The 24,074-nt window shown below is 39.6% G+C and overlaps 1 protein-coding gene across 2 annotated transcripts; it reads right to left on the minus strand.

Annotated features, from left to right (window-relative positions):
• Positions 1 to 606: 606 nt before the first annotated feature.
• ATP6V1B2 (ATPase H+ transporting V1 subunit B2) lies at positions 607 to 23,781 on the minus strand. Of its 2 annotated transcripts, XM_046656519.1 has the most exons (15): positions 23,625 to 23,781; positions 17,905 to 17,960; positions 13,549 to 13,647; positions 12,457 to 12,550; positions 12,251 to 12,328; positions 11,352 to 11,491; positions 10,929 to 11,030; positions 10,499 to 10,596; positions 9,773 to 9,896; positions 7,867 to 8,017; positions 6,331 to 6,413; positions 4,727 to 4,831; positions 3,912 to 4,041; positions 1,852 to 2,026; positions 607 to 1,563 (listed from the first exon to the last, which is right to left on the minus strand). In XM_046656519.1, the coding sequence occupies exons 1-14, from the start codon at positions 23,758 to 23,760 to the stop codon at positions 1,887 to 1,889; spliced, it is 1,536 nt and encodes a 511-aa protein (XP_046512475.1). In that variant the 5' UTR covers positions 23,761 to 23,781; the 3' UTR covers positions 607 to 1,563; positions 1,852 to 1,886. The 2 variants fall into 2 exon arrangements, with proteins under 2 accessions (XP_046512475.1, XP_046512474.1); XM_046656518.1 differs by having other exon boundaries at positions 607 to 2,026.
• Between the last annotated feature and the right edge of the window lie 293 nt (positions 23,782 to 24,074).

Below are 24,074 nucleotides of genomic sequence, written 5' to 3' on the forward strand. Positions count from 1 at the left end.
ATAAGCAAACAGACTGACATTTAAATGTCTAAGCAAGGCGATCCAGTGAGTGGCAGCACCAGAATTAGAACACGGGTCTACCCAGTCCCTGCCATGACTGAGTCTCTTCCTCCGCATCTTGTAGAAGCTCCTCGAATTGAAGAGGGGAGAGAAATGGAAGGCCTCCATGACACCACACCCTTTTGCTTTAATCAGCATGTTTTGTTTATAGACTGGATGTCTAGTTAAGATTTTATTTGAAGCGAGTTTTGGCTTGCTTCAATACGTATCTCATTTTCTATTTATCAGCCTCTTTCATTCACAGCAGATAGGTTCCAGAGGTCCTGAAAACATCTGAAACAAAGGCGGCTATAGAACACCTGTAGCAACTCTCAACCCTGGGTGAAAGTGCAGTGTGCTAGAGTGGCGTCTTGAAAAGAGCACGAGAGGACAGCCTGACAGACAGAGGGTACAAAACATGGGCCCCATCCCTTTAACACGAGGGTTGGCTCACAATGCTGGTTACAATGTTCAAAACTGTGAATCAAAGAGGTGCATTATTATGTCATATATTTGCTCGTTGTTATTGCTTTTCTGATTAGAAGATAAAAAGTCACTTTAGGTAAATTCCATTTAATTTAATATTTATTTTCATTTTATATCCAGATGTCACATTTTCTACATTAAAATGTAATCATGCTGACTCCCCCACCCCTACACCCTCAGAGAAAAAAATGAAGAACTTTACATAATTTGAAAGATGGAATGCACAGAGTAGAGAAGTTGCTATTGCACCCAAGTAATGAAGAGCACAAAGAGACCAAACAGTAGACATGGCAGAAGTGCACTGAAGCAGCTCATGGCTCACAATTGGAAGAAGCAGGATTAAAAGGCTAAAGCTTTTAAATGCTATCACTTGAGCCACAAGATTACCCTGAAAAGGCAGACATAGGTCAGAAAGCAGGACCAGACAGGGGAGTTTTCAAAGGCTGCTCTCTAACAGGGCTTAAAATATTCATACACAGAAGAGCTTTCTCCTCCCCTTCAGCATCTGGTAAGCACTTTAGAAACTTAAACCACTGTTAGCATGTCCGAATGTTGAACACATAGAGGTTTTTCTTTCTTCCTTTTTTAATATACCCTAACTCTTTCTAAGCAACAATTCAATTAGTTATTTTAATTATGATTCTTCTGCATGGAAACCCAGTAAGGATCATCAAGACATAGCATCTTGCTACTATCAGATCAATGCCAGCTGTGCAAAAGCTGCATGATTCTGTTACTCAGAGGGAGGGAGAAGAGTAAGACACAGGCACCCCAACTCATACGCACTAAAGAGGAAAAGGAAACTCCTTTTCTAATCTAGTCATTAAGTAGGACAGAGCAGGTGGACAGTAAAAAGCATCTGCTTAGAGCAGAGCACAGACTTGGGGGCACACCACAATCCAAACCCAAATGCTCATCAAAGCGCCTCTGGGCTCTTCCTAGACGAAGCTTCTTCAGACCTGGTCCCTCCCCTAATCTGGAGATCAAAGCACTGTAACTTCAGATAGTGACACTCTTGAGGAAGTGCAGAAGGAAGATCTAGGAGACCCAAATAATAGAACATGATTAGACAAGTGACTACAGCAGTGTGTACAAATCCACGCATCAGTAAGACTTCAACTCCGCCCCAGAAGCTACTTTAAACAAAGCACTGAAGATCCAGATTTTCTCAACGGGATATTTTAAAGTCTGTTAGCAGTTTAAAACATTGCAACACCGGCAAAATATGTTACCTGTTGTTTTTAATTACAGGGTAACACAGTAAACACTAACACAAAAGGTGGGGATGAGGGAGTGCAGAAGGAATACAGAAAACAGGACCAGTACTTCACAACAGGATCGAGCCAGCGATGAAGCAGCAGCTAATGTTTTGCAGAGTCTCGAGGGTAAAACTCGCTCAGGGTGCTCTGAGGGATTCTCTTCAGCATTTCTTTGGGGAAGATTCGGAGCAGTTGCCAGCCAATGTCCAAAGTCTCATAGACAGTGCGGTTTTCGTAAGGACCTGACAAAAAATTGAGAATGAATGAATAAAGGCAAACTTCTTCCAACTTACCAGTGTTATTCAGGATTTATTCTGTATATGACTAGCACCGTGAGCATGAAATATAAAAAAGACAAGAGACAAAGGAGTTAGGTCTCCAAGACCGGATGCAACTGAAGGTGGAGGGTACAGACAAGGCATCAGAGAAAACGGAGAGGCCTGGAGGCTAGGGATGGTGTCAGTCTGTATGTGTATATGTGTGTGCGTGCGCACATGTGTGTAGCTTTTCTGACAACTGGGTAGGATCTAAATACCTTGAGCAGTGGAAACCCAGACCCAGGGTTTTGTCCAGAGAGTAGTGAGAAAAGCAGAGGAAGGCTCACAGAGACACGCAGGAAGCCTTAAACGCCAACTGAGCACCCGAATAGGCCAGCAGCTTTCAAAGTTGTTGTTTTGATTATTTTTAATAACAGAATCATCCTTACCCTGCAAATAAATCTCATTTCTTAACTAAGGAATCAGTGTATTGGAGTTCTGGATTCTTTTCTCTACCAGAACTTCCTTTCTATCTTTTTAAGGTATTTAGGTTCTGCATAAAACAAAAAAACAACACCCCAACAATCATATATATTTTAGGGATTTTAATGTTAATAAAAAAATCTATCACATGCATAGAAAAGTATACAAAATCCTATGTGTATAGCTTGATGCATTATTCCAAAATAAACACATCTGTTCTAAGTATCACCAAAGTCAAGAACAGAGCATTACAGGGAGAGACCAAGCAAAACAGTTTGAAAACCCTACATATGCTATGTGATGAAAACCAATACAGACTTTTAGCAGAGGGACAATCAATAAAATGAGTTCTAAGTTGACTCTTGCAATGGTACAAAGGCAGTCAGGGACACTGGTGAAAAAGCTGGCATTAACAGCCAGGGCTGACAGGATAAAGGTCTGAACTGGGTCTTAAGACTCAAAGAACGGTCAGAGATCAGTAGCTTCAACATCACCCAGGAACTTGTTGAAATAGGGAATCTCTGGCCCCACCCAGATCTAGTGAATCAGAATCTGCATTTTAACAAGATCCCCAGTTCATTAAAAGAGCATACTAAAATTTGAGAAACACTGGCCTAAGGGACTGTAATGGGAATGAAAACAGAAGAGGATAAGATATTTCAAAAGGGAACACTACAAATTAGCAAATATTTGATCACTGTGGAAAGAAGGTTAAGAATTATGCTCCATCGCTGAGCTTGGGCTAACTAGGACATGCTCACGTCAGAGGCAGCCAGGAACTGAAAAGGGAATTGCTGGGCAGGTGATCAGTTGGGAAAAAACTCTTTTTCTGACCAGGCTCAGGCTGACGGGTTGGTGGCATAAACAAAGGTAACCCAGCCGGAGGTGTAGGATTAGAGCTTCAGAAAGAGGGTAGGGATCACACACAGGGATTTACTCAAGAGCATGGGAAAAAGGCAAAGCCAGGGGGAAAAAGTACAGAAAGAAAAAGTAACTAAGCCTTTGGGAACACAAACAATTAAGAAGTAGGAAGATAAGAAACCAGAAAAGGAGATGGAAACAGATGAGTAAGTCCAAAACCCCCAACACCAGAGGAGATCCTTACAGAAAGGTGAGGAGGAAGGAGAAGTGGCAACGGAGGTGGGAGAGCAGAAGCCCAGGTGTAAGGAAGGGAAAAATAAGATGGGAGCTAAATAACTGGATTGTGGAGTTGAATGCAGAAGGGAAGGAAGGAGAGGGCTCAGTGCAAAGACACCTCAGGCGGATGGAAGAACTTCTTCTCTAATCACAAGGAAAATCAGAGACCAATGCAAATTCACTCAGACTGGAGAGAAGTCTTCAACGCTACATAAGGCTGTTTATGTTTCTAAGAAAACAGTCATCTTACCCTGAGCAATAAAGTTCCTCTCAAACTTCTGCAGAAACTCCAAGTAAAGAAGATCATCAGAGGTAAGGGCTTCTTCTCCAACTACGGCTTTCATGGCTTGTACATCCTTACCAATAGCATAGCATGCATACTAAAGAGAAAAAGGTTTTACATGAACAGAAATGAGAGTTCATAAATGTTAACAGTCATCAGGGCTATGTAAGTGTACTGCTGTAGCTATCTTCATAAGAGACCACAGAAGGAATTTCACATGATTTACAAACACAGTCCACATAAATACAGTTCATGTGTGAAGTTCTACTCAAGAAAAGTATTTGGGATATCAGTAAATTTCCCATTTCTACTTTAAGGTCAAAAGTAGTTTTCTTTATTTGTGCTTGGTGTACAACCTCATATGACTATAGAAACCAAGGATTTCATAAAATACATAAAGCTGTATCCCTTACAGTGTTCTGGTGTTGCTTAATATGCTAAGCAAGAAATAAGCATATCTTTTCAGGAATATAATTATTATTAAGCTTACTAATAAAAACTTAAAATGACCTTATGGCTTAGTTTTTTATTTAAAGATTACTTTGTATAGCACTAGACATGGGTTTCAAGAATGATTTTTAATCTTGGTCATCAGCATCTATCCTTATTAAAAAAGACTGCTTGGTTCTAATGAATGTTTATACTAAACATGAAGCCTATACTAAAATCCTACTGGGATAGGGGAGAAGAAAAGCGATACAGGAGAAAAGACAAGAGCAGCAGAAAGAATGGACTAAGAAAGGTATTTGTCTCTTTACCCACCACCTTTCAGAGCTACGTACCAGCTGGTTAGACACATCGGCATGATCCTTCCTGGTCATACCTTCTCCAATAGCAGACTTCATCAACCGGGATAACGAGGGCAGCACATTAATAGGTGGGTAAATCTTGGGTAGAATGGGAGGATAAAAAATATTACATTTACGTACAAAATTAATGTGTTTAAGTATAAAACTAAGTACAGAGCTTTCCTTGTAGTAAAGAAGCATTCTAAAACTCATTGTCCCTTAAATACATAAAACGGCCGCAGTGGTTTCGTAGAGGAGTTCTACTATCTTTTCTTGGTAAGAAAAGGAAGCAAGAAACACTTTATGGCATATTTTTTGAAAATCAATTCCAAAAAGTACAATCTCCAAAAACAGTACAAGATTATATTGAAAAACTGAATTTTCAACATCTGCCTACACTATCAAATCTAAATCGTCTTCTGAACTCTGACTCATAAAATCACATACAAAATAAAAAGATTAATAACAATTCCACCTGAAAGCTAATTTTAGAAGCAGGCATCTATTACAGAACCATCAAAAATCTGTTTTTGATTATTCATCCATAAAAAAGAATGAAATCTCGCCATTTGCAAAAACATGGATGGACCTTGGGAGCATTATGCTAAGTGAAGGAAGTCAGACAGAAAAAGATCAACACCATATGATCTTACTTGTTAAGTGAAATCTAAAAAAACAAAAACCAAAAAAAGTTGAGCTCACAGATATAAAGAACAGGGTGGGGGGTAGAGGTGGGCAAAATGGGTGAAGGGAGTCAAAGGTACAAACTTCCAGTTATAAGATAAGTTCCAAGGACAGGAGGTACAGCATGGTGACCACAGTTAATAATGCATACTGTATTGCGTATTGAAAGTAGCTAGGAAAGTGGATCTTGAAAGCTCTCAGCACAAGAAAAACAAATTTGGAACTACGTATGGTGATGAATGTTAACTGGACTCACTGTGGTGATCATTTCACCTTATATACAAATACCAAATCATTATGTTCTATACCTGAAACTAATATAATGTTACGTCAATTATGCCTCAATGAAAAATAAAACAGAAAAAAAAGTTTCTGTATTAATAATGACATTAGTAGCTTATACCATTAATGGAACAGAATACCTAAAAAAGTTCTTTGAGAGAACTGACTCCATTTTAGGCACAATAAAGAAAGTGGAAATTTATTCTTAATTCTGGCACCTTATCCACACCAGGATTTTAGTATCCCGAAATGACAATTTTATAGCCACATTAAAAATGATTCAAGGGGCCGGCCTGGCCACTGGTTAAGTGCGCATGTTCTGCTTCTTGGCGGCCCAGGGTTCGCTGGTTCGGATCCCAGGTGCGGACTTGGCACCACTTGGCAAAAGCTATGCTGTGGTAGGCGTCCCACATATAAAGTAGAGGAAGATGGGCATGTATGTTAGCTCACGGCCAGTCTTCCTCAGCAAAAACAGGAGGATTGGCAGTAGTTAGCTCAGGGCTAATCTTCCTCAAAAAGAAAAAGATTCAAGTTGATATTTTCTAAACAAAATAATTCCTAAGGGCAAAGTGAAAGTCACAAACTGAAGAGTAGATTTGTAAGCTTTACAGCACTGCTCAAATGTCAAATACCTGTCTGTTGTGTAGCTGTCTGTCCACATAGATCTGCCCTTCTGTAATATACCCAGTCAAGTCAGGGATGGGGTGAGTGATATCTGCCAGAGAAAGACATCCGATGTTAGTTAAAGTGTCCATCTCATATAAACAAACCCACAGGAAGTCCATCTGCATCACTTACAGTATTACCTAAAACACTGCTATATAAAATAATTTTTCTGTGATGACGAGAAGTTCTGTAACTGTGCTGTCCAATATGGTAGCCATTAGCCAAATGTAGCTACTGAGCATGTAAAGTGTGGTTAAGGTAACTGAAAAGCTTCATCTCAAGTTTTACCTAATTTTAATTAACTTTAGAATTCAAACAGCCAAACGTGGCTAGATTACCATATAGGACAGTTGAACTTACTAGGCTGCAGCAGTCAGATATATGTTAGCATGTGACATAAATTTAGCGGCATTCATAAAAAGTACTATTTCTCTTACCAAAATAGAAATAAAATCCTGTTTTAAACACAAAGTTCTCTTGCAGAGATTTGCCAATTTGATGTATACCGAGAGCACATTTTTAGTTCATAAGCTATCTCAGATGGATATGCAACATGTCAACATGGAAAACAGAGATGCTAGACATGTAGAGAGACATCATGCAGTCAGCGCCAAAAAGATCACACAAAGCAAGACATTTTTAAGTGTGTCAAATTACATAAAGTAATTTTGCAGCTACTTCCTTGGAACAAATCATTTTCATGTCAGAGGCAGTAGAGGGTACCAGTTAGTGTGAATTATGAATTCAGACTGCCAGTTCTAAAGCTATGACGTCCTACCCTTGACTGACAGACGACTGGGACTCCCTGTGCCTCCGATTAGAGCCTCTCCCTCGAAGCTGCTATGAGGTTGGAATGAGTCAGTATTTACAAAGCACTGGGAGCAGTGCTCGACTGTATGAGTTGCTACTGTTCTGAAAACACCCTGTAAAGAGCTTTCTGAAAACTGCGATAGGACAAGAAGGCGGTAATATAAGAGGAGCGCCACAAGTCTCACCCAGCAGGCCCGAGCATGCGCTCAGGCACTGCACTGCATGCTTTCACACACACAGCAGAAGAAACGGACCTTTAACCAGCCTCTGGTGAGCCTTTTGCCTCTAACGCCCTGTGGTACTTAGTATTTGTGCTCTTCATCTGGCACACAAGCTACCCTAATATTATTGGCGCACACACATAAAAAACATCCAACTAGGTGGAGTAACCCAATAAATCTTTTTTAAATTCCTTATATCTAGACCAGTGTCCTGCAAACAGTAGGTACCCAACAGTGTCTAACAAATGAAAATTAAAAATTTAAATTACAAAGAAAATTGTTTTTTCCTTCCACAAAAGGATAATGATAATTATGGGTAGTTTTCAATGAAAAACTTTATTTAGGCATAAATAACTAGTTAAGGTAAACTCTTGGAGGATAAACTCTCAAAAAAATTTCAACGCAAAAAGGTAGATGGTCTTCTCTCTTAGAATGATTAGGTCTGCTATAATCTAAAGACCAGAGACTTACCATCGTTAGGCATGGTGAGAATAGGGATCTGAGTAATAGAGCCATTTCTGCCTTCCACGCGACCAGCCCGTTCATATATTGTGGATAAATCTGTGTACATGTAACCTGGGAAACCTCGTCGACCAGGAACTTCTTCCCGGGCCGCTGAAACCTGACAATAAGTCAAGGAGGAGACTATCACATACCAGAAGATGATTCATTTTAAATATTGTCTCTAAGAGATGATTTAGAAAAATCTAGCAACACAAGTTCAAATTATTCTGCAACAAAAAAGGTTGACAATCTGGGACCAGAAGTTTTTTGCTAAAATCATACTGCCGTAACGCAAATCTTGAAATAGCTTGCTAGAAGAAAATCTGCTGGCAATTTTAAAAATCAAAGGAAGTTAATTTTAAAACTAAGAACATTCTTAGTTCACAAGATTCATTTCATGCTATGAATTTTACCATATTTATGTAAGCTAATCCTGAAAAGGTCAAAAGAGAAGGAAATATATACCAGGAATCACTGATGCACTTTACACACATTATTTAATTCAATCATGACAACAACCCTATGAGGAAGGTGATGTGGTTAACCCTGATTTATAGCTGGAGTCAAGGGTCAGATAAATAATTTGCCAAGATCACAGAGGCAGGAATCCATTCACTGCACAACATAAGAATAGTAATAGGGGTTGGCCCCGTGTCTGAGTGGTTAAGTTCGTGTGCTCCGCTTCAGGGGCCCAGGGTTTCGCTGGTGTGGATCTTCGGCACGGACATGGCACCACTCCTCAGGCCATGCTGAGTCAGCGTCCCACACAGCACAACCAGAGGGACCTACAACTGGAGTACACAACTATGTATTGAGGGACTTTGGGGAGAAGGAGGAGAAAAAAACAATAGTAATAATGGTCTTTCTCTTGGAGCCATGTACACTAGAACACAGGAGTACATATTCACATACAGCTACCAAGAGCCCAACTTTCAAGTGCTACTCTGGCCCCTCCAAAAGAGTACGCACAGCAGGGCTCCCCCAAAGCGTGGGCTACACACCGGCTTCACCAATGGCAACGAGGAGACAGAAAGCAAGATGAGCATTTAGAAAACTTTAATGGCAATTTGGCAGAATTTTATGTCTCTTGAATCTAATAAGAAAAAAATCTTGGCTTGTAAATTGTTAATCTTTTTTAAAAATTTCACTTTTCTATTAGCTCATTTTTATTGTATTTTAGAAAAGTATTGGGCCATGATAGATGGAGTGGGGGAGTCCTTCACTGAAAAAGCACTGCAGCAGAGAGATGGCAATGGGTCTCAGGGAACTTTAAGAAGCTAGATATTTCTACTGCAAGTTTCTTCACAAGTCTTTTCCATTTTTTACATGCTTAACATAATGGTAACTCACTCAACATTTCAGTAACTTGCATTAGAACACCCCCCCAAACTTCTGCTGGGTGATTACTGCTGGAATCTTAATACTGTTCCTAAATAAACAGAGTTTTCTGAAGGAAAAAGTTCTAAAGAGGGTACTGCCAGAGTATGGTCTTGTATTTATTTAAATACTAACATCACTAAATTAAATTCTGAAAAGTGTTATAATTGACAGTCTGGACAGAGACAGAACTTTCTGGGAGAGTAAATGAATACATGACTTGCATCATCATTTACTCTCTTTTAGAATGAAGTCTTAATCTATGGTGACAGTGACAGTATGATAACTAGACTAATAATTTAAATCTCATCCTCTATAATCATTTCAACGAAGTTGACAAACAGAAAAGAAGTTGTATTTTCCTTTCTGATTAATTAAGGTATTCTTCTAATATATGAGCAATGAAGTTTAAAAAACATGATTAAAGAAAAGGAAAGACTTGCAAAGGGACAAGATAACCCCCAAATTAATGCATTTTAATTGAGAAAACAATTACCTCTCGAAGCGCTTCCGCATAAGAGCTCATGTCTGTTAGGATGACCAGCACATGTTTCTCACACTGATAGGCCAGAAACTCGGCTGTGGTCAGAGCCAAGCGAGGAGTGATAATCCGCTCAATACTGCAAGGGAACATCGAGTCCTAAGTCACTCAAGCAAAAAGGCCAAAAACAAAACAAAATGCTCTGCAAATAACAGTACAGTCCTCCTTTTTAAAGTTTTAAATTAACTGAAGGTAAAGCAATTATTACTTTAAAGTTCTTAAGTAAGGTAGGGTTATTTTATGGACTGACATAATAAGAATTCCTTAGTGCTACAAGTTAAATTGACTATTTTATAAATGCCCCATAATTACTCAGAACTATATAGTTCTCAAAACTGGGAGAGACAGGGGAGGAGGGAAGATACAGAAGCCAGATTTCTCAGGTAAGAGGAAAATATCATTCATTGAGCATGGACTCTGTGCTAGGTAATTTGTATGTATTACCGCATTTAATATGCACAACAACCCTGTGAGACAAATATATTTGTCACATTTTATGAAAGAGGAAAACGAGCTCCAGAGCCTAAGTGATTTGCCCAAAGCCAAATAACTAGCAAGAAGCAGAGCTGCAATTTCAATACAGTTATCTCACTCCTAGGCCCATGTTGCTTTCATTATAACATTTTACACCTCCCTAGTCTTAGGTGACATTTTTGACCAGAAATAGCTCTATTTACTTACGTTGGGTCATTAGCCAAGTTCAAAAAGAGGCAGACATTGTCCATGGAGCCATTTTCTTCAAAGTCAGATTTGAAGAACCGGGCAGTTTCCATATTTACCTAAATAGCAATGACTTCATCAGTGCTAGGAGAAGAAGAATTCTCAATATTTATTTCAGATGAAGGCCAAGCTAGAGAACTGCATTGTTCCTTCTTTAAACCTTTTCACAAAAGCCAACAGAGTAAGCAGCTAGCTTTGGGCACAAAGGGTATTATTCTTACAATTCACAATCAAATGCTAAATTTTAATCCCTAGTTTGCCCAAAATGCTAAGTGGCAACTTCTCTACCTAGAGATAAATTCAATGATATATGTATAGTTTTCTACACTGTTCTACTAACATAGGCAATTAATTTTATAGTTCATACTAAAACAGAAAAACCTATACTTACACCCATAGCAGCAAAGACAATTGCAAAATTTTCTTCACTGTAGTCCACTACATCTTTGGATTTCTTTACCAAACCAGCCTGGCGACAGATTTGAGCTGCTATCTGATGAGGAGGACAAAAGAAGTGAGGCGAAATCTAAAATAACATTTCTATAATAAAATGTCCTTTATCCTAAACTTTTTGGAATTGTAACTATAAATGAAACTGGGATGTTTTAAGGGACTTTACCCAAAAAAACTATTTTGTACTTTCTGTAAAGATTTGTAAGAGAAAGCAAGAAGACAGATATCATGCATGGATAAAGAATCAATGTAATTGGATTACATTTATGTCGAAAACCCTGTATTTGGTTTCTCAATAACAGTGAAGCATTTGGAAATTCTTCCTTACTAAATTTCATACCTAAAAGATCCCATTTCTCACCTCGTTGTGTGGTAAGCCAGCAGCAGAGAAGATAGGAATTTTCTGCCCCCTAGCAATACTGTTCATGCCATCTATGGCCGAAATGCCGGTCTGAATCATCTCCTCTGGGTAGATTCGACATTGAGGATTGATTGGCTGGCCTAATGCATTTCCAAAAGGGAAAATTTTAATACACCTCTACATTAAGAGTAGAACCATTTCTGGGGCTGGCCTGGTGGCACAGCAGTTAAGTTCGCATGCTCTACTTGGGCGGCCCGGGATTCACAGGTTCGGATCCCAGGTGCAAACCTACACACCACTCATTAAGCCATGCTGTGGCGGCATCCCACATACAAAATAGAGGAAGACTGGCACAGATGTTAGCTCAGTGACAATTTTCCTCAAGCAAAAAGAGGAAGATTGGTGACAGATGTTAGCTCAGGGCCAACCTTCCTCACCAAAAAAAGGGAAACAAAAATACGTATGTTAAAAAAAAAGACTAGAACCATTTAAAACATTTCTTTCTACTCTTTAAAAATTCGTTTTGAAATCTGAAAGTGTTTAAATATTTTCTCAGTAGTCTTTTGTAGACTCACAAAATATATGGTAGCAGAACGCAAGTTCCAAAAGTGAAATAAAGGTACAGCAAATAAGAGAGAAATCTTAAGTTCAAAGCCATGCTTTTGGTATTTACATTTCAGATGTACCCTGTGATATTTTACAATATCTTAAGATATTTTATTTAACATTTTAAGATGATCTCTAGGAAATATAAATTTATTAATAAAATAATTAATTAAACATGGAGCATGTTGGTTATCAACTTAAAGTACCATAAAAATCACTATCTAGCAAAGGTATAAGATAGATAGATAGAGGCTATTTTCCCTAAAACACGGAAATCCATTTCCTGCCCCTACCCATGATGTCAAGGAAGTCTTCAGCCAGTACCACAGGACCTCTGTCAATGGGTTTTCCTGATCCATTGAATACTCGACCTGTAAACAGTAACAAGTAGTAGAGAGTAGACAATCACCCAAATAGTCATAATTTTCAAAGAAATTTTATGGAAATATGTTGAAAAGGAAACAGATCTCTGCCCAGAATGAATAACACTATTCGTTACCAAGCATGTCCTCGGACACTGGCGTTCGGAGAATATCCCCAGTAAACTCACAGGATGTTTTCTTGGCATCTATACCTGAAGTCCCTTCAAACACCTATCAAGAAAGAGACATAATCAGAAGGATAAAAGAAATTTAGATCTGAAGCACTTAAGTTCTATTTGTCTGTTAAACAACCCTTATAAAGTAAAATACATAAAAGCATACTATTTTTTTTTTTAAAGATTTTATTTTTTCCTTTTTCTCCCCAAAGCCCCCCGGAACATAGTTGTGTATTCCTCGTTGTGGGTTCCTCTAGTTGTGGCATGTGGGACGCTGCCTCAGCGTGGTCTGATGAGCAGTGCCATGTCCGCGCCCAGGATTCGAACTAATGAAACACTGGGCCGCCTGCAGCACAGCGCGCGAACTTAACCACTCGGCCACGGGGCCAGCCCCAAAAGTATACTATTTTTAATATCAAGAACAAAGAAGTTTTCACGGGATGAACAAACTGTCCACTTCTTGACCAACGGTCACGCCTGCAGGCCAGATCCATCAAGCAAGCTAAGAATGTTTTTTACATTTTTAAAGTGTTGTTTAAAAAAAAAAAAAAGGAAAATAAAGGAAGCATAAGAATGCGCATCAGAGACCTGAGGTGACCGCACAAAGCCTAAAAATACACTATCTGGCCCTTTACAGAAATTTTGCTGACCTCTGCTCAAGATGACTTTTTATAGGAACTGTTATTTGAGGAAACTGGCATTTCTCATAATCAGTAACATCAAAAATCAGGAATCACAGGAGACAATATAAAGAAACACACTCAGATCTTGTTTTGGTTTCATCCCATAAACTGAATCCCTGCTTTTCATCTCTCCTTATCTGCTTCATTTTATCCATTTAAAAAAAGTCACTTTACCAGTCTAGTGAGTGAGAATGGATATAGGTGGCTGATATTTGGCAAGAAAACATGCAAAAATAATTTCCCCCCCACAGCCAGTAATCAATCTCTAAAGATATACTTATTCAATGATCACTAGAAAACACAAATGGGGTTCCCTGTTTTTGTGATTAGGGAAGAGTTCAACAGCCCAGGTTTTGAAAGTGATACTTACCTGAACCACTGCTTTGGAACCACTAACTTCTAGAACTTGCCCACTTCTCTTCGTGCCATCAGGTAATGTCAAGTGGACAATCTCAGCATATCTGGGAAACTAAATAGGAAAAAATAAAGGATCGCAACCAACATTTTAAAAGCTCTCCAAAATACTGTTTATCACAGCATGTATGCATGTACAGTCTCCCAACTTTCCAACACACACAGGCATATACCAAGAGTTTATAATATCCCCAGAGAGTTTAAGGCCTTAAAACACTCATCACTGGCACATATACTGGCAAACATAGCAGAAGGGACAGAGACAAGGGTCTTAAATCCAGGAACATACAGCAATTAAATTTTTTCCCCTCTGTGCACATGTTTTAAAGTTTTGAGATTATACAAAGGCACAAAACTTACAAATAACCATGTTCCTGCTACTCAGAACTGATGTTTGCTTCTGGGCTGGGTATTTAACCATCTGTGTGCTTTGGGCAAAGGAGGACAAAACACAACTAAATAACAAAATAATGCTAACGTTCCCTCCTCAATCCAATTCTCCCAGATACGTATTCCTCTAATCCACTTTTAATATTTTAAAATGTATGTTTCCAAAAATATACCATAGTGGTTTATTTACATAAACGGCAACATACTAAATATATCATCCTACAAACTTTTTTTTTGTTTTGGACCTGTCATGACAATATTTACCTTATTTTATCATAATCTATTGAAAGAAACATCGCTATTTTGTGTGAAGGAAAACACCTGCCAATTAAACTACAATGTACAACTGATTGTAAGACACTTTATTTTGGAGATGCTATTATATGAATAAATGGGCATCTTAGAATTAATCTTAAAACAGAATAGATGTGGTTAAAATAAAATCAAATGACACCACATTTTATCCAGCTGCTCTTCTATCAATTGACTTCAAGGTTCTTCCAAATTTACACTCCTACAAACAGCTGCAATGAATTTTCACACATGTGGCTCCTCATGAAAGTATGCCCAATTTCCCTGAGGTATTCGGTAAGCTAGTGGTGAAAGGCTGTGCCCATTTTCTGCCAAATTACTCTGAAAAGGAACTGTATTAACTTACAATCTCCCTAGCAGTATACAAAAGTGTCTTTTCCCTACATCTTTGCCAATCTTGTATTAAATTTTAATTTTTGCCACTTGATAAAATAAAAAACAGCACCTTTTCAATTTGCATTTTTTCCTGATTCTACTAATACTGAGCATCTTTTCACGTTTACTAACAATTCAGACTTCATTCCCTATGACTGGTATTTATATCTTTTCCTTACTTTTCAACTCTTCTGCTTTTTCTTATTTGTTTGTAGGAGTTTCACAGATTCTGGATATTAATCCTTTTGCAAATATTTGGACCCAGCCTTTTAATTTTGTTTATGGTATCTTATCACACAGAGGTTTTAAAACTTTATGTAATAAAATGGCTTGTTTTCTGATTTGTGCCTTTTACATCTTCTTAAGGAAAACTTTCCAATCTGAGGTCATAAAAATGGTCTTCTATATTGTCTTCTAAAAGGTTTTTCATATTTGGGTCTTCAATTCATCTGCATTCATTTATAGTATGCAATTTTATTTTACTCATTTTTATTCTTTTTTCATATAGGAAGCCAAATGCCCCAACAATACTGAGTAGCAGAAAATGTCCCCCACTGACTTGTAATGTAGCCTTCATCATTCACCAAGTCGAATTCTAAGGAGGCGAGGGAAGTTGGTCTCAGGGTTCTTAATTCTGCTCCACTGATATATCTGCGTATTCCTGCACCAAATCTTTACTCTTAATTACTCTATCTCTAATTGATTTTGTTACCTGGAGAGATTAAGCATCTTTGCTATTCTGAGTCTTTTCATTTATGAACATGGAATTCCACTTATTTTAAGTTTTCTTTTATGTCTTTCAACAACATGTTAGAGTTTTCTGTAACTAGTTACAATTATTCTAATTAGTTACTTCTGGCATATAGAACACTATTGATTTCTGTAGACTGATCCTTGTATCCAGGAACTCAGTTTTCACACCATTGTGTCCAACAGTTTATCTGGTGAATGACTTGGGTTTTTTCTTCACTTAATCATACCACCAAGAAATGACGACAGCTGAGACTTTTCTTGTCTAATCTCTTTATTCCCACAGCACTGGTTAGGTTCCAACTACAAAGATGGAGAGTAGTGGTGACAACAGGCATCCTCATCTTGTTCTTGATTAAATGAGAATGTTTCTAGAGACTCTCCTTAAGTATGGTGTCTGCTGTAGGTAATGACGGACATCGTTTAAGAGGTTAAAAGTTTGTTTTATCTTTATTTCTAAGAGGCTTTTTAAAGAAATGAGTAACTTTATCAGATATTTTTTTCTGTATTTAATGAGAAGAGAATAAGCTCTTTCAAGTTTGAATGAGCTGAACTGTACTGATATATTTTCTAATATCAAATCATCTTTGTGTTACTAGAATAAATTCTACTTTGGCATAATTCTGTTGATTTCTTACATAGTTATTTTTCCTAATATCCAATATATGAGTGTATTTTATTAAGAATTTTGAAATCTGTGCTCATAAGTGAGAACAGCTATATCTTTCTTTTCTAGCACTACCCTTTGTCTGGTTTGGGTCAAAGATGTAGAACTCATAAAATGAGCTGGGGAGCAGTCACCATCATCTTCTATTCTGACATAATTTGTGTAAGATTATCTGTCCCTCGAATTTATGTGTATGTTTGCAGTTAAAAACAAAAGCCAAAAACTAAAAACAAAAACTGAAAATCACTCTAAATCTGTAAGCCATTCTTACAACTACATAAAATTTATGTACCAGTTTTCCTCAGCTGGAACTATAGTCCAAACAAACATTCAATGAAACTTTTTCTAGCTCTCTTACAATTACTTCCTCAAAGATGTTTTCAAAGTCCCTTCCATCACTGACTCTTACAGCACGCACTTATCCTTCACGCCACTTACAATGAGACATGTATGTATATTACATTTGCTTCTCCACTGCACTCGGTTCCACTGGGGGAGGAGCCATGCCCATTGCTCACCACTGTATTTCTGTGTTGAGCTCAGCACTCAACACAGTTGAAATATGAATATTTTTAAAGTATTTTCAATTATATATTTAGTAATATAAAAGCTTTATACTTTAAAAATATGAGCCAAAAATTTAATCTAATAAAGAATATAGAAGAAAAATAAGAAAGAAACAAATAAAGCTTCCTATATTTCCTTCAAAAAAGTAAAAGTGCAGGCTCCATTCTTTCACCAAACATTAACTGGCACCTGCCTAACCCTTGTACAACTTGAGTGCTATATATTGAGGCTTTAAATCAAACTGCAGACTAGTATGAAACTATGGCCAGGAGGTAAGCTTACTATGTTTAATCTTGAGATTAATTTGTATAGGTTCCTTATCATATACAAAAATAGTAGCTCACTGATAAAGCTAAAGAGACAATGCCCTTTCTTTTAAGAAATGTTTTTCAATCCACTTTCTGTTTCCAGAAGGGTCACATTCTGAACAGCCTTCCATCATTACTTCTTTCAACAAACCAGTAATTGTGTGCCTTTCCCCCTCATTCACCCCAACAACAAGCAACGTAGAATTACTGTTCTAGAAAGAATATATATATAAATTATATTCTCTGAAGATATTTGCTCATAGAGCTCAGGTAGGAAGCTTAGCCCAGGGTATTCAATTACAGACACTGTCATATTCTATACCTCTGTTTCTAAGATAACACTAATAGTGTTTATAATTCTTATGTATAAGTGTGGTTAAAAAAACAACATGTAATTAAAGATCCTTACAACCAACTGAATAAGTAAAAACCACTCTTTGCTTTAGAGTTTTAGTCACTGTTGAGATAATCTGTTCTTGTTTACTCATTACTTGAATACCAGTGTTAGGCCTCAAAGATAAAAGTAACAATATTTATTCACTCAAAGACCTTAAATTTAGTAGAGAAGAAAAATACTGTAACAAGTACTTATAACACACGGCAGTCTATGACAAAAGCCATAAGACAGCATATACCTGTATAATACCCTACAGGTTATAAAACACACATAAACATTATTGGCTTTTTTCCTAATAAACCGGTGAGGTAGGATTGACTTTTTTGTTTGTTTTTTAATAATTTTTGCAGATGAGGGACTCTAGGCCACAAACAGGTTCCACAGTAGATCCAGTTCCGGAATAAGGTCTTCTGGCTTTTGATCTAAAACATTCAGACCAAGGAATGACGTAAAAATGACAAGAAAAAATGTAAAGTGTACTAAACAGGACTTAAAGCCATGTTTTTAACTTCATAAATGGTTAAACAATAATCACAGTGGTATTACCTTAACATGATCTAAGATCACTAGTGGACCATTGACTCCTGATACTGTCTTGTATGCTGCAAAGAAACACACAGTCAGCTTTAGTCAAATCGGACACAGCCTAAATGATCTCTCCGTATTACCCAACAACCTCTCTACTTCATCAGGCCTATCATAATACGGAGTGCTCCAACAGCTACAAAATTTTTCACTGAATTTATAAAATATGCCTGTGCCTGTACAACTTTTCATAATCCACCCTCAACCAACCAAACCCATTTTGAATCCTTACTGAGTCAGTCACACTGTCTTAAGGACCCAGAATACAAAAACAAAGAAGGCACAAAGGGACAGAATCCCCTCAAGAGTCCCCAGTTTTATGCAGAGAAAGGGGAGGTAAGGCTCTAACAGAGGTGTGCAGAGGGCTCGTGGGCCCGCAGGACAAACTGAGCAGTTCCTCCCTCGACAAGATAAGGAGAAGTTCTACACAAGAGGGGGCACTTAGCAAAGTAGAGGGGGAAAGGTAGGGAATCCTCAACTTCAAGCAGAATGACAAAACTCACAAAGGAAATCTGAAAAAATGTAGTCTGTTAAGGTAAAAAGCCATGTTAAACGGTGTAACAAAAAACTACAGGAAAAGAGCTTGGGGCGGGGGCAGTGGAATGAAAGGCCAGAGGTCAAATACGATAAGTTTCCTTTAAAAAAAAAAAAGTCAACTGTTTCCATCAGCTTAGAGGTTTACAATTTCCACCACAAATGACACCCTGGGAATAAATTGCCACTCTGTAAGGTACTACCCAAAGCCCTCATTTTAGAAAAGGAGGTAGCTATCCTTGAACCATATCATACCTATATACACGTCAAGTACAATGGTCATTAGGTAGAAAACAGAACACTTGGGAGAGTAATTCTAACGTCAGAATTAACTAAATTTCATAATCAGAAGAGTTGAAAAAACAAATGAAATAAATATTTGAAGAAAACCGACTACAAGGCCTAAAATAATTTATAAGAAGCTATCATGCAACTGGGAATTTTTCCCTTGCTTGATTTATTAGGTCCTGAACAGAGCTTTCTGGCACTAATGTAGACTCCCAAGAATGAGGAAACCATTTAATCAACAGTCTGTCCACCTAAGGGGTTTCAGAACTTAGAAACACAGGTTCTTAGCCAGGGAGCAAGTGTCCTGGCAGCAACACTGAGACAGGGCAGCCAAGCACTATCAGGAGCCCTCGTCCTTCATACTCAAGAGACACTTAAATCCTGACACCAAACGTTTGCTTGAAAACATTTACAATTGTAATTATCTCAACAGAGGCCCCACTGTTTTAAAATAATCTAATACCCTTAAAAATAAGTCCTACCGTTAATAAATTTCACTGTTCTCATTTTTAAAATTAAGAGTCCAAGGGGCTGGCCCCCTGGCCAAGCGGTTAAGTTTGCATGCTCCGCTTCAGCAGCCTGGGGTTTTGCCAGTTCGGATCATGGGCGCGGACAAGGCACCACTCATCAGGCCACGTTGAGGTAGCATCCCATATAGCATCACCAGAGGGAGTCACAACTAAAATATACAACTATGTACTGAGGGGTTTTCGGGAGAAGAAGAAGAAGAAGAAGAAGAACACCGGCAACAGATGTTGGCTCAGGTGCCAATCTTTGAAAAAATTTAAAAAAAAAAAAAAAAGAATCCAAACAATCCGTTTTTAAATGACTTCCTAGAATTGCTATGTGGAAATGCAAAGTGAGCTACATTGGAAACATGTTTTCTTACAACCCAGTTTTTAAAAATAGAGAAACACAGACCTTTTCAAAACCTTTACCTAAACAGTTGCAGATGGCAGGAGGGAGTAGGTTGGCGGGGGGAGTGGATCTAGTTTTGAGATTTACAGGTAACTCAGTTTTGAATAAAAGGCAACATCAATAAAATCCTCAGGTAATGAAATTCTCTACTTTTTCTACAAGATTGGCATCTCCTTTGAACTTCTAACCTCTACAACAATGATGGTTCAGAATCTCATGTTTAAATTCAAGCTCATTCAAAATTATTAAGTTTTGCCAGTCACGAGCAAAAGCATGACCAAGGAAAAGAAACACTAGTCAGTGCTTTTCCTGGAAAGAGTGAATCCAGTTCACTTCTAACTACAGAAGACAAGATTCTACTTCACCAAAAGCAGGCTCTACATTTGCAACAATGTACAGAGCCTTTGAAAAAGCCAGCGAATAACCATTCGAATTAACTGATTAACACTAACACCACCAATACACATTTAATAAATACCTGTCAGGAATTCTAATTTAATCTCCATAACAGATCTATGAGTTAACTTGTATTATTCCAAGTTTTAGAAGAGAAAAATGATTCTCATAAATTAAGTAACTTGTCCAAGAATCTGAACTTACATAGTCTGGTTCCAAAGTCACTTGTTCCAACTTTGTACTGCAGCTCAAACTGTAAAACTGAAGTGGTCGTTTTTTTGTGGTCACTCATAATTATCTGCAAGCCTTATATAGCTATACCACTCAAAATAATTTCAGGATCTGAAACTTTAGCTACAAAAAAATGTTATTTTTACTATTTACTGCACTAGATAATATTTCCCTTATGTCCACATTTTGTCATCGCTGCAGAACAATCTTTCTCCAATGGAGGGGAGCCATTGGGAGTTTAAGCAAAGAAGGGAGAGTCTCATGAAGATGCTTCAGCAGTTTTCCCTCCCTGGAAAGCATGAAATGCAGGAAGAAACCACTTCAGATACAAATCAGAGGTTAAGCAACATGCTTGTTTAAATTAAACTGACATATACAAACTAAACTGATAAATGTTACAACCCAAACTAAGTAAAAAATTTTGCCAAACTTTATACTTGGAGAGTGCTTCACACTTTTACAGAGCATCTTCAGATAGAGCACCTCATTTCAGCTTCACGCAAGGCCGACACACCCACTCTACATTACACTAAAGCTCTGAGAAATTCATTGCTAAATGGAAGAGTCAGGATTAGAACTGGTGTTTTGTTTGTTTGTTTTTTCCCTAATTCTGAAGTTGGTACTCTACGACCTTACAATATTTCTGAATTTAGTCTCCAGTATAATTAAAAAATATGGAGATGACAGTTTCTAGCACTTGGACTACAAACAGGTACTAGAAGACAGTTTATAGACAAACTATAGCTCTTTTCCATGGTAATAAAACTATTTGCAAAAAAACACCAAAAAACAAAAACAAGCAGAGAAAACGGTATCAAACACTACCTCTTCTCTCTCAACAGTATTTATCCAGCCTTTTTCACCATTACCATTAACAGCCCAAGCAGAGTTGACAGTTTAGAGTAAGGCTGCCAAAGATATCAAGCTGCTTCTAAAAAATCAAAACCTGTTCACCAACAACATAAACATTTCTATTTACCAAAATAATGACCACTCATCTCTTCAAAATTTCCAGATGAACAAGAACGAGTCCAAATGAACAAGAACTCGGGTCACCTGTAGGTGATGATCCAGAACTCTGAGAACACAGCAGGTACACGTTGACATTACATATGCTGACCACGCTTTACAACCAAAAAGTCACACTGATTCTGAACTATCAGGCAGGCAATAAATATTTACGGAGTAACATTTTAAAACCAAAATCTACAAAGGTTTTAAGAGGAACATTTCGTCAGATGGCATCCTCTTCCTCCAGCAGGATGTGAGATTGTTCAACACTACTATTGCCACTTAATGATTGTGAAATTTTCAGAGAGAAAATTCGACAGCCATTACACAATAAGAGATCTAGTCCTTTGGCTTCTGCCTTATTAGCAAAACAAAAACCAGAGCAATCATCCTCTCTTGTGCAAGAACAGTAGAGACCCACATCTGAGCAGTGGGCACTAAGGGAGAGGTTCTAGAAAAAGGCAGGTGGATGATTCCTTTATTTGACTTTTCTCTGGGACTAGCTCTGCTTTATGATGGAAGAAATGTAAGGTTAGTCGATCTAGGGTCTCAAGAACAATGGAGATTATCTATTTCAAAATGTTTAGCATCCAAAAGCTCCATGTACGTTATTGAACTTTGTTCAAAGTTTAAAAGTGTTTTTTCCTTGTGACTTCAGAAATTCAACTAAAGTGCTCAAGATTATTTCAAAACTGCATATCTCATTTTCCATTTCTTGTTAACAGCCTTATAATCTGGAAGTTGTTTTAAAACAGGATCCAGTTTGTACACTGGAATTGCCAATATCACTCCAGTCCTTCATTCAAAAAGCACACATTAAATAACTGTAACATATCACCTAAGACAGAATCATCAATCTTTACTTAGAAAAATTAAAAGGTTAATCCACATTTATTCAGAAGTAAGTAAACTGTCGTCTAGAATCAAGAACGTGGCAATGTAGGAAAAAGATGATATTCAAATACACTTAGCTGTTAGCCTAAGTATATCATTTATGCTTTTTAGAATGACCCAGACACAGAAGAGGAACTCGGCCAAGCACCCCAACTCCCTTCCTCTGATTCCAACTATATTAAGAATCTATCCACCAAATCATCAGAACAAGGGGTTTAAACGCAAGTCACACACGATTGCAAGGCAGCCTATAGGCGTCAAGCCCTGTGCCAGGCACTGAGGGGAGACAAAGGATTCCTGACCTCTAAAGCGTCCGTCTTAAGCCTCACGTTGCAATGATTTCGTCAGGAGGCATCTCATCTGGGGAAGTTCCTCAGTCACTGGCTAAGCACACAGAACGGCAAGAAAGCATGCTCGTCTGGCAGGCTGACCACCTTAACCGCGGGGCACTCTCCGAACAATGCGAATGCTTCAGCTAACACTGAATCGACACTGAATGAAATACTGCATGAAAAGGGACTACTGAGCTCTTCCCAGAGGCACCACTAATGTCTACCTGTTCTCCCCAAAGCAAAGCAAAGCACGCCAATGCAATTCATAAAGAAGAATCTGTAATAGGTATAAATTTATTGTCAAAACCTATGAGAATGGAACACTTGTCAATTTCCTGAAACACTCACTTCAGTTCACGTAAACCCCAACAGGCATTCTCTAATCCAGATAATTCCCAGTGTAAAAAGCACATCTCAGCAAACCACGGAGGCAAGTGTTTTCCTTCTTCCCCACACTGCAGTGCTGTCACATGACCCAGCGACAGATCGGGAAGGGATTAGTCAGGCTTGAGCGCCCCAGACAGAAACCCTTCATCCGAAATTCTTCTTAACCGACCAGCCACCACCAACAGGCACCCCGGCAGTCAACCAGCGCAGAGACCGCCCCATCACCTGCGGGCACGGTGCGCCCAAACTGGCCTCGCACCAGCGCCGCCCGGCTCCCCACGGCGGCCGCGCGCTCCGCCGAGGCGGCGAGCCAGGCGGCGACAGACGGGCCGCGGGCGCTGGGCAGCCGGAGCCCAGCTCTCGCGCCGCCGACCGGCGGGTCTCGAGCCCGCAGGGCCGCCCCTCCCCGGACCCAGGCGCCTCGCCGTGAAGCGGGGCCCCGAGGCCCAGCGCCGCGCGGACGGGGGCGCGTCCCTCGGCCCGACCTGCAGACGGGGCCAGCGGGGGCGGTGGCCGGGACTGCCGTTCGGTCGCGGGAAGCGCGCGGCAGCCCGGCCCAGGAACAGCTCCGGCCGGTCTCCCACCCTCGACGCCCGTCACGGAAACAGGGGTGCGCGGGCCCCCGAGACGGCGCGGCTCAGGGCGGCGCGCGAGGGGAGCCGCCGCCCGCGCCCTCTCTCCGATACTCACTGAGGCGAGGCTGGGAGAGATAGTTCCGGCCCACGGCCAGCGCCTGCTCCCGAGACCCCAGCGCAGGCCCGCCGGCGGGCACAGGCAGTTCGGGCGCGGCCCCGTTCACGATCCCCCGCATCGCCCGCAGCGCCATCTTGTCTCCTCCTTCCCACTGCCCCCTAAGCGACCCCGCGCAGGCGCAGATATAGGGGGGCGGCCGCGTACCCGGATCCGCGCATGCGCACTGTGCAGCCCGGGCTCGCTCCGCCCCTTTCGCGGCTCCCGCCCACGGCCGCGTGACTGGCTCGGCCAGGGCGGGGCGGAGCCGCGCGGTGCGGGGAGCTGGCCAGCGTGCTGGGAGGCGCTGGGCGGAGAGGCGCGCGAGGGCCGGTAGGGCCAGGCGAAGCGGCAGCGAGGACGAAGAGATGCAAGCGCAGGGAGGGCGGGGGAGGAAAGGCTAACAGGTAC

The sequence above is a fragment of the Equus quagga genome, chromosome 3 (assembly GCF_021613505.1).
Source record: "Equus quagga isolate Etosha38 chromosome 3, UCLA_HA_Equagga_1.0, whole genome shotgun sequence".
Classification (NCBI taxonomy): domain Eukaryota; kingdom Metazoa; phylum Chordata; class Mammalia; order Perissodactyla; family Equidae; genus Equus; species Equus quagga.

Bases quoted from the DNA above. Each gene is read 5' to 3' on its own strand.
- ATP6V1B2 (XM_046656519.1), bottom strand. From the start codon at position 23,760: ATGGCGCTGCGGGCGATGCGGGGGATCGTGAACGGGGCCGCGCCCGAA. The intron at 10,597-10,928 runs GTAAGTATAGGT...ATTGCTATTTAG, and splicing joins TTGTCTTTGCTGCTATGGGT to GTAAATATGGAAACTGCCCG. The intron at 9,897-10,498 runs GTAAGTAAATAG...GTTCCCTTGCAG, and splicing joins AACTTGGCTAATGACCCAAC to TATTGAGCGGATTATCACTC.